This window comes from Thermobia domestica, chromosome 6, assembly GCF_964235325.1.
Source record: "Thermobia domestica chromosome 6, izTheDome1.hap1.1, whole genome shotgun sequence".
In the NCBI taxonomy this organism is placed as follows: domain Eukaryota; kingdom Metazoa; phylum Arthropoda; class Insecta; order Zygentoma; family Lepismatidae; genus Thermobia; species Thermobia domestica.
This window is the reverse complement of record NC_137459.1, coordinates 37,012,415-37,031,366: the sequence shown is the minus strand read 5'-3', so window position 1 is coordinate 37,031,366 and position 18,952 is coordinate 37,012,415. Positions and strand designations below refer to the sequence as shown.

The following is an 18,952-nucleotide window of genomic DNA, read 5'->3' as shown; positions in this document are numbered from 1 at the left end:
AATGGTCGTTTTTCCAGTTGAGACTTTGAAAGCGTTCCTACTTTCTTCTATCCTGGCTACATGACCTGTCCACCTGAGCCTCATGACTAAATAAAAAAAAACATATATATATTTTTTGTAGTGGCCGGGCTCGGCTTATATGTGGTACTTTATTTCTCGGTAACTTCTAACCAGATTGAACCAAATTTAGTGACCCGGCTCAGCTCGCTTTGTACGTGGTACTTTATTTCTCGGTAACTACTGCTCGGATCTGAATGAAATTCGGTGGGCAAGTAGCATTCGCTTAATATTGTTATATTTAGTTGCCAGCAACAAGAGAGGGTTACACAGCGGGAACTTCTGAGTTCAGTTACTTCAGCTTATTCTATTTCTTCAATTAGATTTTCATCACTAGTTCCATCACATTTTATATTATTATTTACTTTACTCACTGCACAGGGAGCTTTTGAGCAACTGGTTTATCACAGGTGTGCAGGATGCCATTTGCTTCCATGTATTTTGAACTGTTGTGTAATTACTTCGCCTACGATCTGTCTTCCTGCTTGAAGACACCTTGCTGACTTTTCTGTTTCCGTTGCCGGAGTATGTGCGCTCCCATAAAACAAGCCAGGGCAATAAACTTTTCCAGTGTGCTGTAGGCCTTATACGATAGTATGAACAGACCGACACCATTTATATTCTACAATTTAAAATCATTTACTAGTTCAGTGCAGACGGTTTTATTGAGCTATGAGTGGTCTTCGCTTTTTTTTTTTTTTTTTTTTTTTTTGTTTCAAATGTTTTGTTTCTGGGGATCACGTGCAGAACAATCATATAAAATGACCATAGGATTCATGTTGTAAAGCACGAGAAAAAGAGACCACCAAGGCTCTTTCGACCCGCCACTTGCTGGTCAACTTCTATTCACAAGTGAATGTTGCACTATATTAATTCACAAATATGAGCCATCTTTGATATTCACCACTTAAATGAACGTTTCCTAGAACTGAAGATTTTAATTAGCATCTATTTGCCGTACGTGTACGAGACAAAAGAATAAAAAATATCGTAGCGTTTATAGGATGTTAGAATGTAAAAGTTAACATTTAAATCACAGTATACGAATAGAAAAACTTCTATGCAACATTTTTATATTGCAGAATTAATTTTAGCTGTCTATATACAGGGTGACTGGTAATTCGATGCATTCCTTGCAAGGGAATATTCTACAAGTACTTTGAAACATTTTCACTTATATCAACCGGGGACGCAAATCAATAGTTTCTGAGTAATTTGCACGTGTGTGATTTCTTTGAAATTTGCCGGATAACGAAAGATGCGCCAGAAAGCTTTATCCTGACCCACTTCCACACATTGTAGAGCGATGAAATTTTACATGTATAATGCTGCATAGCTCTGTAGGTGATGTAGTAATGTACAGCTCGAAATTCTGCATCGTTGCTGTGTTATAGGTCTGAACGTGAAGTAACGTAAGGTGAACATGAGTTTAAAATCCATTACTGCACCTCAGAAAGCAGCGTGACAACATCGCAAAATTACTTGCCCCTAGGAAATGACTGCATGGTTGGCAAGAGGTGGAATGAAGGTGGTGTACGGTCATGAGAAAACGCGAATTATGACGAATTTCATAACCAAGGTTGTGCATCTCTCTGGTCAACATTCAAGCAATGAATGGGTGTGTTGTTTACCAGGAGGCGGACACTGTCAGCTTGCCACGCTCTGGAATTTCAGGGAATCCCTTAACACACAAAGCAGTGAGGCATAGTATGTTCTGGTAATTGTGGTACCCTCTGCCTGGAAAGCAAGTAGTAATGCCCCATGCTGATCCCAAATAAACGTGATCATCACTTCGGTCACTCGGAGTTAAACACGGACTTTCTTTGGTGGTGGTACTTCGGCACGCTGCCATTGGTTTGATTAGGTTTTCTTTACTGCCACCAGGCGAAGGACGGGATGGTACCTTCTAGTAAGCCAGGGTTATTCCTTCCCAAATCCTAGACCCACATAAAGATCGATGTGGCCCCTGAGTTGGAGGTCCGAATCCTTCCTTATGTCATTCCCTTGCATAAATGAATAGCAATCAAATACACCGACGTACCACCACCAAAGGAAGTCCATGTTCAGCTCTGAGCGGCCAAAGTAATGATCACGTTTATTTGGGATTAGCATGCGATATTACTACTTGCCTTCCAGAGAAAGGGTACCACAATTACGATGATGTACAAATGCCTCACTGCTGTGTGCGTTAAGGGATTCTCTGAAATCCTAGTGTGTGGCATGCTGAGAAAAGATATCCGCCTCTTGGAAAACAACGCACCCGTTCATTGCTCAAATGCTGAACAGATGTAGGGCCCTGGGTGTGAAATGCGTCATAGTTCGCGTTTTCTCTTGACCGCACACCACCTTCATTGCACCTCTTCCAACCATGCAGTCATTTCCTAGGGGTAAATACTGCTGCGATGTTACCAGGCTGTTTTCTGAAGTACAGTAATGGATTTTAAACTCTACACCTTACTTCACGTTCAGACCTACAACACTGCAACGGTGCAGAGTTTCGAGCTGTACATTACCACATCACCTACATAGATATGCAACATTACACACGTAAAATTTCATCGCTCTACGATATGTGGAAAGTGGATCAGGGTAAAGCTTTCTCGCGCACCTTTCGTTATCCGGCAAATTTCAAGGAAATCACACATGTGCAAATTACTCAGAAACTACTTATTTTCGACCCCGGTTGGTATTGGTGAAAATGTTCCAAAGTACTTTTAGAATATCCCATTGCAGGGAATGCATCGAATTACTAGTCACCCTATATATAAAATACTAATTGGTACATAATTACATCATTAGAAATGCCATATATGACACACTTTACTGGATAATTTTCTCCAAGTTGGTCACCTTTCGGTTGAACCGATGGTGGCCAAAATTGACAAGTTTCACAGTATATTTTGTTACTAGCTGTACAAACTGGATTAAAATGCTCGTATTTTGTTAAAAGTGGTATGGTTCCAGATTCCGCCTGAACATGCATCACATTCCCTAACAGGATATTTCACTCGGTACGTTATACATTTTCCTCAATATTATTAATTTTCGTAATTTCACAGAATATCATTACAGTAAAATTATGGAGAAACAACTTGCTGTACCTCTAGTACCAGGCAAAGAGAATTTGGATTTTGTTCTCTTCGTGTGTCAACACCCCAGAACGCAATACTTAGGATATATATATATATATATCGAGAGAATTTCTGAAAATTTTTCGAAATCATCCTCTCTTATCAAGATGGTTAGTGACGAAACGGTAATTAAAATAAGGTTTACACTGACCTTGAAAGATTAAAAAAAAAACAAAAAAACTTTACTTTGTTTCTGCAATATCCAGTATTTATAACGAAAACTGAATATGTAACGGTAAGTTGGCTTATATATATTTAATACTACTACTATCTTTTGTAGTCATAAATTCATGTTTAGAGTTTTAGTGCAAATAAATGGTTTAATTATTACTTGCTGAGATGGCAAAAAGACAATACAGTATGCTTTGTAATGAAGCTCATCCCATCTTCAAATCAAGTCTTAAAGAATTTTACTTCTATAATGCTAGAAAAGGAAGCTGTAATGGAGTGTATTTGCTCAACAGGACACTGAAAAATACAATCAGATTTCACGAAACTATTGAGGACGTTCTTATTACTCAAGTGATGTTAACAATCACTAGAGCTGCACACAGAAAATACCGAGAACCTAAGAGAATCATGGAAAATTATTATAAAGATCCTGAAAAATGAAAATTATTTGTAGGAATAAAGATGATTGAAGAGCGACAAAAGGTGTTATTACTCCAAGCTTGAAAAAAATATTATAAAGGGCCACGGTGGCTCACAGTCAGTGGTAGCCCTCCCTGCTTGTCTAGTGGCTAGCACGTCCGCCTTTGGTGTACGGGGTCTCGGGTTCAATTCCCGGTGGGAGAGCCTTTGGAATTTTAACTGTCCTCAATGTTTCTGTCCCTGTCGTTCGAGGTTACTGGTAAAGCAAGTAAAATGCGAGTAAAAATTAAGTAGAAACTAGTAATAAATAGATCAAAAAAGTGGTAGAGCGTTCACCTTTGGTGCATGGGGTCCTTGGTTCGATCCAAGGTCGCGCCAAGTGAACTTTATGGTGGACAAACACCGTGTGCATGGGTTTTCTCCCGTTTCCTCCCACCTTCATTCTACCATTTCCTTCATTTATTATTACTTTTGTTATTTATAGATAATTAAAGAGATGGACCAAATTATGCTATATGTTTAAAGTCCAGCTCAAACTTCTTGACGTCTGTGGAAAGCCAATGGTGTGCAGGTGCGATGTTGTCGGTTTTCGCTTCCTTTTGTAGACAAGCATAACATAGAACATTAACGCGAGAAATTAAGATATTGAAAAACAAATTCGTTCTTACAAATTTATTAACGGTATAGTAACATATATCATAAGGACATATCTTTGAACTTGCTTTCTCGTAATCCAGGAACAAAGCTATTGGACAACGTCGCCCAACTTGCATTGGATATTGTGAAAAGGACGACACGCCCTAAACGCCAGGAGGTTTAAGCCGGACTGTAGGAGTTTATTGAGAATGCAGAGATATTAAATATCGTTTTTGCCTCAAGTATTTACGGGAAGGAAAGAACCTTATACTGTATTGAAAACGTAAGGAGATAGTTGCACGGCAGTTCACAGGTCACAGAAAATTCACTTAAGAGGTCTTGTCCAGCACCAGTCTCCGCAAAAATTGTGGACTACAGCGCAAAGCAAAAACCAATTATAACTGCTACGCTTAATATCCCAAACGCAATTTCGCGTTGCGTTCAAGAAAACTGTTACGGAAGGAGACCCTAGTTATGTAAATTCAGGGTAATCAAATCAGAATTTAAGAGTAAACCCTATAAAAAGTGTTTATAGACCCAGACGAAACAAATAATACACGACATCTTGAACTTCATTTTTCAAAATAGTCTACGTAATTTTCTTTTTCAGAACCACTGTGCTGAACGTAAGACTTGAATCCTATCTCGCTGTATTCATTTTAAAAAGTAGGCTTTCAAGTATCAACGGCGAAGAACATAATGACATAAAATTTGAAAGCTGGTTTTATTACAACAAGGATTCGTGTCTTTGGAACACTTATAATAACCAGAAGCCCCATTTCATAACGGATTTTCGTCACCGCAACTTAAAATATGTTTTCGTTTGCGGTAAGAGGCATAGCAGTTATAATTGAATTTTGCATTGTGAAGGCTGGTACGGAATTACGTCCCAGAGCCGTAATCAACGAAAGAATTAACTGCAAACTGAGAAATCGAAAGATACAAGTCAGCAGCATGTCTCGATTTTATATATATATATATTCGTTACTACCTATTGGGTTGCTTTGGCAACTTGCATGATTTATATTCGGAGTTGCGGGAAATTTATAGTGCTGCCAAACTGTCTTGAGTCGTGGCAAAAATGCGAACTAAAGCTCACACCCTCGACACACCCACGCGTTGAGGCAGTAAGGGTCAGCTGTTGAGAGTGCCTTGCTGCCGTCTACACTAAAGGGAGTGGAATATCTTCAGCCGATAACAACGCTTGGGACGAAAGACTAGGTGTCAAGTCAATGAAGTATATCTATAGTCACAAGCAACCACGGGAAGGACAGGAAATCGCTTTCACGTAAACAAAATTTTCCGGAAATCCATATATCATTAAAAGGTGTAACACAGACAGACTGAAACACAAATTATCTTGGTATGGTACCTGCACTGGGTTCTACAATTTACTTCCTTTAGTTTTTCTTAATTTGGCAAGAATTTAAAAGGGCTAATATAGGACTCATCTCCACTGGAAGAATTTCTAGTACCTGAGTACACTCCAAATAAAACGAAAGCAATACGACTAAAAAAAGATTAATTTATTTGAACACAAAATACTACTTAAAACAGTGTTTTTTCTTGCGCAACCACATTTTTCTTCAAACTCACGATTTATACAACCTACTTCGAATATTTAAAAACTATTCATATTGTTTATATATATATATATACGTAATATAAGATCTATTTTATACTCTATGGATAAAAAAATATTGAGTTCGTGTACATGCACTAACGACTAAAACTTAACAATAGGCGAACTGCTAATGTACAAAAAAAAGAAATCAGTCTTCTGAAAAATATTCTTATCAGTGAAATCAATACCACTTCTCATATGTACAGAACGGAACCAAAACCAGCACCAAGTTTACACTAAAAATAGTAAAGAAAAAAGAAAAACGAAGCATACAGTTAACGCTGCACATATAATTTTGTATGATTAAATCGAGAACTCTATAGTAATAAAAGTTTGTAGTATTAAAAAAAAACGCACGAAAAATAGTAATTTTACCATTTGACCTGTAGGCATAATCTACAAAATTCCAGCTTCATAACTGCTCAAGATTCGATTTAAGTGACTTCGGAGGATATTTCAGATTTGAAGACTTTTTTTTTTTTTTTCCCAAATGCTCAAATAAGATACGTTAACTCGATTTCTCTTCCATTATTGAACTGGGCTGTAGTTGGAGATAAAACCAAAATTATGAGAGCAATAACACACACAATCGTCCAAGTAGATAAACGTCTACTATATCGAACACACAAAATGCACGATAAAAATCTTCTGCATTCAAAATGTTAATGCAGAAGCCTTGTAATGACCATCGTTTTTATTCTTAAAATTCAGGTCTATTTCTCCTAAAGCTATGATAGTTCTCTTTTCTTTCTTCACACGCTTCATTAATTTCACTTCCAACCTTCAGTATTTAATTTTTTTTTTAAAAAAAAAAGTGTCAATTTGGCACTTAATGTATATATATAATGCTTGACATAATTTGTAATGCCTTTCTTCTTTACACACACACACACACACCTCGACAGAAAATAGCACGAATGTATATAGGTATGTTCATGTGCATAATAGAAATTCATGCATGCAACTAAAAACTGCTGCCCTCACTCACGAAAAAAAAAAAAAAAAAAAAAAATGTTTTCACACTGCATCCACACTATCCCTTGCGGAAAACCAGCAAGACTATATCTTTAATTTCAGTTCAGCATCATAGGTTGATTTCATCATACGGTGACGAAGCCCAAACAGCAATCTCCAATGATACTTTTGATCGTCTTATCTGCTATAAGACAAAATACGCACTTATACAGTCGCACAGACTTTCAAGTAGCACACTTCTTCCATTGTGAAGTCATATGCGCAACAAGGATTCTTGTTACTAACTATATGTAAGTGGAGTAATACGTATTCCGTATTCTATAATACTTTGTGGCATAAATTCATTTGGATCACAGGAAACGGATTCCTCCTGGCAAAAAAAAAAAAAAAAAAAAAAAAAAAAAAAAAAAAAAAAAAACGCACTATTATTATTATTGTACAACACATGTAGATATAATTGAATCAATCACTATCTTTTCAGTATAATCCGATGAAAGGAACAGTAGATATTAAAAACAGCAAAAAAGACTGTTCATCGACGGTATAGAGCATTCATTTGCAACTGTTCGATGAATGACGTCAGAACATGCCTTTATCCTGGGAGCAGTGACACACAAACAAAGAGCAAGTGAGGAGAGAGGACAAAGTGGTAGGAAGATAAAGTAGGATGACGGTGGGTGTAGATCCACAAGTAGTGTGCCTGCAAAATCCATCCACATTCTTATTTACCAGTCAGAATTTTCTTTGCTAATGTCAGTTTGCTCTTTGTATGTTAGTCTGGTTTACGGAAAATAGCAATAAATTATGACGTCAAAGCATCGATTTGGAAATGACTGATCTAAAATAAACTCACTTTTCAGATTTAAGTCTTAAATTTATATAAAATTCCTCAGTAAAATTATTTTCTCCCAGTTTTATTTTATTTTATTTATTTTTTTTTAACTATTCGTTACTCAAGAAGCATAGCCGAATATCTAAAGACACATAATAAATACGCAGTAATGCCATTCTGAAGAATTTTCTCTTATCTGCAATGATCGAGCAGCACGTGTTGTAATTTCCACGAATGGGTAACTACTGGAACTAGTGTTCGGTGACTAGAAATGTGAATTTTCACATGTATTTCTTGTGCATGTACAGCATTGTATGTTTGATTCAAATTCATATGAAAACATTTGTATGTGTAGCAGTGTAAAATACAAGATACACTCGCCAGCTGAAACACACCGATCCATGTTCTTTTACCAGTAATTTCAGATTGAATTAAGTGTAAGATTTCTGATAGTTTACTATAGTTACACTATGTCCACGTATTCGGATTGTTTCATATCTTTTGAAATTATTGAAAGAATAATATGTATGGAGCGGTAATGCATTTTTGATGGTGACAGTGTATGTTCTTAAAGAAAAAACAAAGTGATACAAAACCCTATGAGCATGTACGTCTCCCAACCACAATATTCATGTATTATTACGCATATTTGAAGGCTTCTCGTATCAGTGGACCAAGAATACAAAGAAAGCGGCAAATGTATAGTCTCTCGAGCTGATATATATGACTAACGAAAGTGAAGTTTCAGCTGTCACTTGGGAATCAAATGTAAGACCTTCCGATTAAGGAGACTAGGCTACGCCTTGCGCCATACTCTCAATATAAAACATTACCATATGGCTTGATGCATACTGATAAAAATGCAGCTTTTAGTGACTATAACTGAAAGCATCTCACTTGTAGGCCACAATTTTTAATACTAGGTCTATCACACAGTGTTAAAATGCAAACTACTGTCCATATCTATTGACCATTTATCGTCTTTCAATAGATGAAATGAACAATGCGAACCTATAATACATTACTAAAATTTTATTAACACAAAACAAATGGAAATTTCAATCAGATTTCATTGGTAAGGCAAACATAAAATTTCATACACACATAAAATACTGGCTCATGCAAAATGTCTATTGTTTTAATTTACTTATTTTTTAGCTTCCTTTCTATGTTCTTCAACTTGAAATATTTGATCTGAGACAACAACTACTGAATTTGCGTGCGATTCGCGAAGTTTGTTGTGGAGTACAGTTTCAACTTGCTCAAAATAATTTGGTAAGGTTTTCGACAAGTTTCCCCAATCCACACATACATATGAACATTCACATTTATGAACACAAACAATAAAACAGAATTTAATTTAGCATTGGCTCGTACATATGTAAGAGTTACTACTGTTGAAAGATTTTACACGGAAATTCAATATGTAACCGAAATAGTACTTGTAGTCGTGAATGTACAGTCTGCGGCAGAAGAAAGAAGCACATTTTATATGTAGTATCTATAAGATACGCTATTTTCTTTCATCTGTGACTGTACAACACACAGAAATGATATCTAAATACTTGTAATAACTGGGGTTCGAAATTCATACTTACAGATACATTACTTTCTCTGTACTCTACAAAAAATTTGTTTGTAATAGAATACCTACGAAAATATACATTTTTATGCGTATAGTCATGTTTAAAATTTCTGGCCATCCACTTATTCAACGGTCTTCGAGTTTCGATGCAGTTAGAATATGTTATCGATTGTGCCTATAATAGATCTGTTACTGTTTTTAAAACTTTCAAATTTAGAAGTGATTTTACAAGTCAAAAAATATCACCCAACAAACGCTAGAACAATAACAGTACAAATAATTATTTGTGGATACTAATGCAGTTATATCTAATTTGCCATGTACAATTAAAATTTTATGATACAATTGCAGAAATAATATAAAAGTTTTACCGTGGTGTTAAAAATCTAGTTCCTTTTCTGAAGAAAGTTCCTGGAAGAAAGAAAAAAAAAAAGAAAAAAAAACTTGATTTCAACAATTTTAACCATGGATCAGTTAACTTTAACCTATGAAAAAAAAAAATGGTAACCAGAAATTTTTGAACACGCTTATACACTTTTATAATAATACATGCTTTCTAGGTATACATTCACTTCGTATTTTGTCTGAGCATATCACCGTAATAAAAAGACAACTGTATCAATCGTAAACCAACTGCAGGATGATCTAAATCTTTGCCAGAAAGAGTTTTAAGCTTTAACAAATTTCACACATTTACAATTTTGTAACAACTTGAGGCTTCCGAAATTGTTGAATTATAGATTTACACAACTCAGGCGGCAAATGTTTCATTCTTCTCACATGCAGCATACACGGAATTGATAATAGGAATATTTCTCCGATAAACATAAGACATTATTTTCCGTTCAGTATTTTGAGTAAACTTTTATAAATTTTTATCTGTAAACAATAGTAAATCGCTGAACAGTGCAAATAATATCATAACGCAAAGTTTATACATGTTGTTCTCCATGAATTTACATTAAAAACAAACATACATTTTAGAAAACTATAAAGTACCTTGTAGATATCAGTACAGACGCCAACGAAAGTTCATAATTCTTTTAAATTTATTTCGTCATATGGCTTCGCATTAAAACTACTATTATTTTTGTAAATGGGACTTTTTGGAAATTGCATACATATTATTCTCAGTGACGAAAGAACGCGTATAACCTACTAACTTCCGCTGGCGAATATACCTCTATCCAAGTACATGAAATCATAAGTTTAGAATAAGACAAGTTATTTTCCCATGGTACTTGGGTCGTAACCAATCAAACATTTTTTTTTGTTTTGTTTTTTTTTCTTTTTTTGTTTTTTCAGTACCTTGAATAATGTCTTCTCAAGAACGGAAGGAACTCTCAAAACAACTCTTATCCTAAAGAACACTGTTCTCTGAACGAAATTCTGATATAAAATTTTAATTACTAATACTAACTGGAATGAAAAATTCCAGTTTAATGGAAGAGAACTAATATTAAAGAATGTAGTATAAATTTGTATTTCTAGTAATTCATAACGCCAAACATATATTTAACGATCAGAGAGCTTCAAAAACAATTCCATTACATCTGATCAGATTCTTACATTTAACAGTCGAACATACAATGCTCAAAATTATTTGCCTATAATGGATTTAGAGTTTGTTCTGAATTTTTTTTTTTTTTTTTGTAAAAATGGTCACAAACTGTTTTAGGGTGGTAAACGCTCACCAATTTTGTATAAATTTGTCTTTCAAGTAACATATTAAACAATCAAGGGATATTAGTAAACAACTTCGTTACACCAGTTCAGGTTTTCCTGTTTAACATTCGAACATACAATATTCACAAAATATTCTGTCTATAACGAATTTAGAGTTTTTTTCTGAAACTTTTTGGTAAAAATGGCCACAAACTGTTTTAAGGTGGTAAACGCTCACCAATTTCGTATAAATTTGTCTTTCAATTCATTCATTAAACTACATTTAGCGATCAGGTATATAACAATTTCATTACACCCAATCAGTTTTCCAATTTAACATTCGAACACACAACGTTCATAAAATTTTTGCTTATAACCGATTTAGAGCATGTTCTATGACCTATTGGGAAAAGTGGTAAAAACAAAAACTATTTCAGGTGGTAAATTGTAATAAATTCTGTATAAATCTGTCTTTCAATTCATTCATTAAACGTACATTTAACGATCAGGGTATACAACAATTTCATTACACCTGATCAGGATTTCCAATTTAATGTTCGAACATACAATGTTCATAAAATTTTTACCGTATAACGGATTGAGCTTGCTCTGTGACCTTTTGGTAAAACTGATAAAAACTTCTTTAAGGTAGGAAACGGTTACAAATGTGTAAATGTGTCTATAGAGAGGTTACCAATCGTTAAATATTATCTGGTTTTTAAAATCCTGTCCACTTTCTACTCACCAATTTTAGAAATATTTTTGAACAACAACAGTAAATGTAAACGCAAATGAAAATAATCAAATGTAACTGAAATGAACTGAAACATTGTTCAATGGCTTTGCCTATAGCTTCATGTTTATCTTTTCCACACATACAAAAATTTCACACAAATATATCATCAACGAGACACAACATTCGAGATCAGGCAGTCAAGTCCTTTCTTACATACTTGCTATACACAGTGCTACAAGTTTAGGACCACATCCTTGACCAAATGCAGTCTGACAGGATCCGGGCGGTTCTGTAACGAAATTAAAAGTATTTTTAAGTAATAATAATAAAAGACATTTAACTTAAGTACATATAAATATTTCTTTAATATTGACTTATATAGGATAACGAGCCCCTTTTCAGCATTGAAGGCATAGGAGACCTGGGTCTAGAATTTAACACAGGATGAAAGCGTATATATTACAACTAGGAATTGAACATCGCTCCAGCACCATATGTTAGAACGCTAACTCCCTAAGTTACGGATCATATGTTTGATGAGAGTGCTTCTCTATGATTTTAATCATTCAATTTAATTTTAAAACTAAATTTCACTACAGACATTTTCAAGTCCCAAAAATGAAAGTAAAAAATGCGACGTCATAATCGTTATTTGACAACTGAACTGTGTGTATGGAACTTAGGTCATATTCCCCAAAAATATGTATTTGAAAGTTCAAAACACATCATTTTACCATTAAGTGCTATGTAAGTGACAATATGAGGCCTATGCGAGACAAATTAAGAAGAAAGTTCCTGATATATTAATGAATTACTACTACCCTCCCCCCCCCCCCCCGTAATACTAAGAGCTATGTACTACCTATGCTCTAAGCCATTCTGTTCAAATTTTAATACTGCCTTCTTATTTGGCTATTTTAGGAGAGAAATAAACAGAAGAAATGAGCACTTAAGAGAATGGTAGTGGTAATCTCTAGGTATGTCATTCGGACTTCGACGGCAAATGCTTAATGATTAAATAGTCGGTGGAACGACGACGGAAGGAGGAAAAGAAAGAGCGAGCGAGAGAGATAGAGAGAGAGACAGAGAGACAGAGAGAGAGAGAGAGAGAGAGAGAGAGAGAGAGAGAGAGAGAAAGAAAGAAAGCGTACTCTGACAAACACTTTCATAAAGTCTTTCTCCATAACAAATTTCACATTTACGAAATGAAAGTTGTATGAGGACAGAGAAACCCATTACAATGACTTAATTGAGAGAAATCTTTTATGGACACAAGTTTTAATGTAACAGCTCATCAACCTATTCTTAGTATTTCATAACTGAGTGAATTATAGTAATCTTCGACAAACAACACTGTTTTCTCAATATTCCACTTATTGTTCCTTGCTACAAGCCACTCCGATCCAATAATAGTCGAATAACTACACTCTTCAATAAATTGGTTCTTGTTGAAGCCACATCCCATATTACCGTGCAACTAAGAATCACCTTTTATGGTGATTAAAATGGATGATGCCACTAGGGTAGTAGTTTCGATCCGAAGATCCATAATCAGCTATCCTCATAGTGCGAAAATAGACTAGATGCGATTACATGAGGAACGGCATTTAATCTAATAAGAACTTAATTAAGGAATGCACATCGATGATAATTAGAGCATAAAATTTATTGAGAGCTGAAAGCTTCTGAAATGGTTGCATGCTCCGTGATTTCCTATAGACGGCTCTGTTGGGGAAGCCATTAAGACGTGTTCTGGACAATGAAGCCCGTGCGGACAACACTTCTGGCCCGTGCTTAATTTTTGTCCAAACTTGGTCTTTGAAAATTGATTTTAACTACTTTAAAAGGAGTCGCCAACAAGAATTCATTCCTCAATGATAGTCTAGATACGGTAAGAAAACGGATGATAATGGATTTTTGAATAGGAGTGGTCCTCATGACGTAACCAGTCAACGATCAAACTATTTTGGTCAGCATTCAGTTAGGAACAATAATCTCTGGTACAAAGGGTACCTAATTTGATCGCGGACTAGGTGCGATTGCCTGCCATTGACATTACTCGGGGCCCTCTTGTTTCTTACCACAAGCTTCACTCCACTAGTTCTTTTTTTTTAGTAATTCACTCACTACCTTATATCCAACTACTAATTTAGTGTACACACCATAATCATGAGAAATAAGCTAAATTTCATTTTAAATTTTGCGTAGAAGTATCTAATATCAAGTCTCGTCAAAATTATAAATTCTTCGGAGAAATTTAATTTTTCTTCGATCTACCTTATTTTACATACCTTAAGAAGTTCTCTAATATCTATCTATATATATAAAAGAGAACGCACAAAATCCTTTGTCCGCTCATCACGCTAATACGGCTGAACCGATTTCTTTCATTTTTGGGGGGTTGTTAGGATTTGGACCCTAGATGGTTTTTATCATATCACTTTAATTTTCAATTACCAGTGTCTTGAGATAATTGACCAATCAGGTGTCAATACGTACAAAAAATCCTTTGTCCGCTCATCACGCTAATACGGCTGAACCGATTTCTTTCATTTTTGGGGGGTTGTTAGGATGTGGATCCTAGATGTTTTTTATCATATCACTTTAATTTTCAATTACCAGTGTCTTGAGATAATTGACCATTCAGGTGTCCATACGTACAAATCCTTTGTTATTAGTTCATCATAGGTATAAAAATAAACGTATTTATATGCAACCCGCATGACCCTGTGACTCGGCGGGTTAACATAACTGACAGGCGCTATAAATCACTTGAAAGCGAAAAAGTAAAAATTATCTAAGTAACAAAGTTTATTGCGTTCCGGGATGACCGCAGCGAAGCGGGGCGGGTTGGGGTGACCGCAGCGAAGCGGGGCGGGTTAACATAAATGACAGGCGATATAATGTTAACATTAGTGCAATCTTCTATGGTTTTTATCATATCACTTGAAAGCGAAAAAGTAAAAATTATCTAAGTAACAAAGTTTATTGCGTTCCGGGGTGACCGCAGCGAAGCGGGGTGAACGCTGCTAGTATATATATAAAAGAGAACGTACAAAATCCTTTGTCCGCTCATCACGCTAATACGGCTGAACCAATTTCTTTCATTTTTGGGGGGTTATTAGGATTTGGACCCTAGATGGTTTTTATCATATCACTTTAATTTTTAATTACCAGTGTCTTGAGATAATTGACCATTCAAGTGTCCATAACGTACAAATCCTTTGTTATTAGTTCATCATAGGTAAAAATAAACGTATTTATATGCAACCCGCATGACCGTGTCACTCGGCGGGTTAACATAAATGACAGGCGATATACAGCGGAAAATAGCTTGAATCTTCTGTTTAAAATTTTTTAATTGATTTGCTTATTTTTACAGACACTTTTACAATATGCCAGCACCGGGATGACCGCAGCGAAGCGGGGCGGGTTAACATAAATGACAGGCGATATAATGTTAAGATTTACTGCAATCTTCTATGGTTTTTATCATATCACTTGAAAGCGAAAAAGTAAAAATTATCTAAGTAACAAAGTTTATTGCGTTCCGGGGTGACCGCAGCGAAGCGGGGTGAACGCTGCTAGTTTGGTATATTTTTTTTTTCTGATATTGAAACAGATACAATGGATCGGAATATTGTTCTAGCACATCACACATCAGGTCAACGGTTTGAGGTCTAGGGATCTTCTATGATACACGATTCAACTAGCAAGCACGGTGACTTAGTGTTTGAGCGCTCATTTCTGGCCACAGGGATCCTAGGCCATGTGAGTTTGTGGTGGACAATATCGTCCCCCGTGAGTTTTCTCGGGTTCTCCCGTTTCCTTCCACATTCTCATTCCACCAATTTCATAACCATTCAGCTTCAATAATTATTTAAAGAGCATAATCGTGGACCGTTAAAGATTTAAAGATAGGATCCAATTATACGTACAATTCCTAGAATGAACTTCAAACTAGCTGCCTGCGTGGCCAATGTCAAAGCTGTCATGTGTGCCTTTCTAGGCAATTAGGTCGAGAAACGCACACCCTATTTCATACAAAAGGTCACAAAATAAGTTACCCCTATTTTTCCTCCCAAGAATTTGTAAAACAATGGACAAACAAGACATCACTTTAATGTCGTTCGATCAAGACACAGTGGAAGAATACGGTGGATTTGAAAAGTTGTTTGGTGTGTGTGTACTGAAGGTACAAGATCAATGGTTACGACTCAAAATAGCTTTGTTGGACTTTTAAAACAAAGAAGAAAGAAAGAAAAAAAAAACGAACGTTTGTTCGTCATGAAGCTTTATGTGCAAAATCTATTAAGACTGACACCATGGCTACCGTAATAAAAATTAGAAATTTGATTAAAGGAGGAAACTATTTTGTCACACATTGGAAGTTTCTTGCATTCTTAGAAGAGAATCTACTTTTACATGCTGAAGTTGGGTGGTTTAGCAGAGGTAAATACTTGTACAGATTGACAAACTGGAAGACAGTGAGTTTCTTCAAGACAGCGTTACACTTAATTTGCAATTGCAAGGTAAGAAACAGACAATTCTTCAAACGATGGGCTATGTGGATAGTTTCAAAAAGAAGTTAGATCTCCAGAAAATGTTGAAAACAGATAATTTATGCCACTTTCCCAGTTAGAAAGAATTGTGTGAAGAAGAAAAAGGAAGTTGATTTCATTGAATGTCTCATTCTAGAACTGAGTTAGAGAATTGAGTGCAGAGTTAGATATTTCGAAGTATATCGATCATAGATGGAACTTCAACAATCCTATGAAATGCAAAGTAGAGCGTCAACCCGAGCATCTACAGTTCGAATTTAGTGAGCTTCATTGTGATTCTTTTTCTTCAAACCACAGAGGTAACTTGTGTTGATTTTTGGAAACTCATTTCAAAAAAACGTTATCCACGTTATAGAACCTAGGCTTTAAAACTTACTTCCATATCTGGTGGTACATATCTACCTTCTCTGTTATAAAACTGCTGAAATCGAAGTCTAGAAACAGATTAACTAACTCGAATGAAATTTTTCAGTTTTACGTCCCACGTTTATGCCGGCTAGGGTAAAGGAGACGGTGATGATGAGAAATGAATGAAAGGGTGGAGTGAAGAAAGTGGAAGGAAACGGGAGAACCCCTAGAAAACCAATGCACACGGTGTTTGTCCACCACAAGGTTCACTTGGCGCGAGCTGGGATCGAATCAACGACCCCTTGCACCAGAGGTGAGTGCTCTACCACTGAGCCACCGCGGCCCCATTAACTGATTCAATATTGTTTTACATACATAGGATTGCAACAACGGAAATGGAAGTTGACTTTCAAAGCTTTCTGTAATAAAATAAATAAATAAATAAAAAAAAAGACAAACTCCATTGTCCCCATTAAAAGTATTGTATGTTCTTTCTGCACTAAACATTTTTGATTTAGTATTTGAGTAACAATAGTAATGTTCTTAAATGCTATTATTGTATGCTTATATTTATTTATCTATTTATTTTTAATCTGACTGGTCCGCAAGCGTTGTTCTTATTTTATTCTGACCCTCGGAATATCATCACAAATTGGCCATCACTGTTCTAGACAATCAGCGTATAATGCCAAGTCTTATTTCAAATATATAAAGAATATGCGAGGTCACTTGAGTATTTATAATTTTCTGTAGTTTCCTAGAACGCTTCAGCGAGGAACGCGAGAACGTTGATGATGAAAGACCGGGTCGTTCTATCACAACAACAGAGGAAAATATGGCAGTGTCTGATATCCGGAAAGATCGCAGACTCAGTATTCCAGTGATAGCAGACTTAGTGGGCATCGATAAAAAGTCTGTCCGCGCAATTCTGAACGACCATTTGAACGTGAGCAAAGTTTACACTAAAATAATACCAAAAAAACACACGCGTGAGCTGAAGGACTTCCGGAAACACATATGCAGTGACACAGTGGAACCCCTGGAAGCAGAACCGGAATTGAAAACACAATCCATGCACTGGAAAACTCCCTCATCACCGCGAATGAAAAGGCAGGGAAAAGTAAATCGAAAGTGAAGGTCGTGTTCATTGTGTTCTTTGATATCAATAACCTGCTCCTGATTGAATGGGTACCATCATATCAGACAGTGAATAAAGAGTATTATCAGTAGATTTTGGTGAAGCTGCGAGAACGCGTGAGAAAGAAAAGGCCCCTCTTGATGGAAGAACAATGAATGGATTGTGCATGCACACGGTGTTTGTCCAAACCATGCACCAAGAACACCATGCACCTGACGAGAACACACTACCAAATTTCGTACCAGACACAAAACTAATAGGATTCAATCTTGGACAATGTTTGGCAATAATACTGAGTAGTACACATGTCTCTTTTTTCATCTAGTTCTTTCCCACAAGGTAGCAGTATTTACCAAAAACTCGAACAACACAATTCTTTATTTTCATGTAACACACAACACGCATTAATCACAAAGTATAACAATTTGATCACAATAACGGTTTGAGCGATTAACTGTGAACACAACAAAATTTATTTCGCTTGAATACGATAATGAGTGAGACAGAGCTATTGTGAAAGACGAAAATCTCCCATGTATACAATTTTGGGAAATTTTCGACCGTAATGCGTTTAAAAGTCTTCACTACAGCGAAATTAAACTACCGCTAATTTTAGAGTTTTCTGTGATATCTTCAAAACAAATAAAAATATTCGAAAAGCAGATACGTAGTGAACTACACAATACGATTTTGCATGCGATACCGTTATCACAGCTCATCTATCTGCTTTCGAGTTGCAACTGTAGATATTTTTATCAATTTATAGCGGCATACCAAAAGCAGATAGGTGAATTGTGGTAAAGGTATCACATACAAAATCGTATTGTCTAGTTCACTACGTTTCTGCTTTTCGAATATTTGTATGTTTTGAAGATATCACAGAAAAACTCTAAAATTAGCGGTAGTTTAATCTCGCTGTAGTGAAGACCCTTAAATTTGATTGCTGTTCCACCGGGAAACTAACTTGAGATCCTTTGCGAGCTAGTAAGAAAAGGACCTAACCGGTTTGCTATAAGGACCAGACTGTGTCATGTAATCAGATCAAAAGTGATGTTGCGTGCTAAATCCAATC

The 18,952-nt window shown here is 35.8% G+C and overlaps 1 protein-coding gene across 2 annotated transcripts in view; it reads right to left on the bottom strand.

Annotated features, from left to right (window-relative positions):
• Positions 1-6,500: 6,500 nt before the first annotated feature.
• The window catches only part of LOC145687940 (uncharacterized), a 50,919-nt gene continuing 38,467 nt past the window's right edge, over positions 6,501-18,952 (bottom strand). Inside the window, exons 5-6 of one of the 2 annotated variants that reach the window (XR_014131814.1) lie at positions 9,803-12,121; positions 6,501-7,384 (exon numbers count right to left, since the gene is read on the bottom strand). Coding sequence is in view for 1 of the 2 variants with exons in the window: in XM_081761515.1 (XP_081617641.1) it covers positions 12,065-12,121 (57 nt within the window). In the remaining variant the exon portion in view is untranslated. Of the gene's footprint in view, positions 7,385-8,858; positions 12,122-18,952 lie in introns of those variants that run through there. The other variant, XM_081761515.1, reaches the window with a different exon arrangement.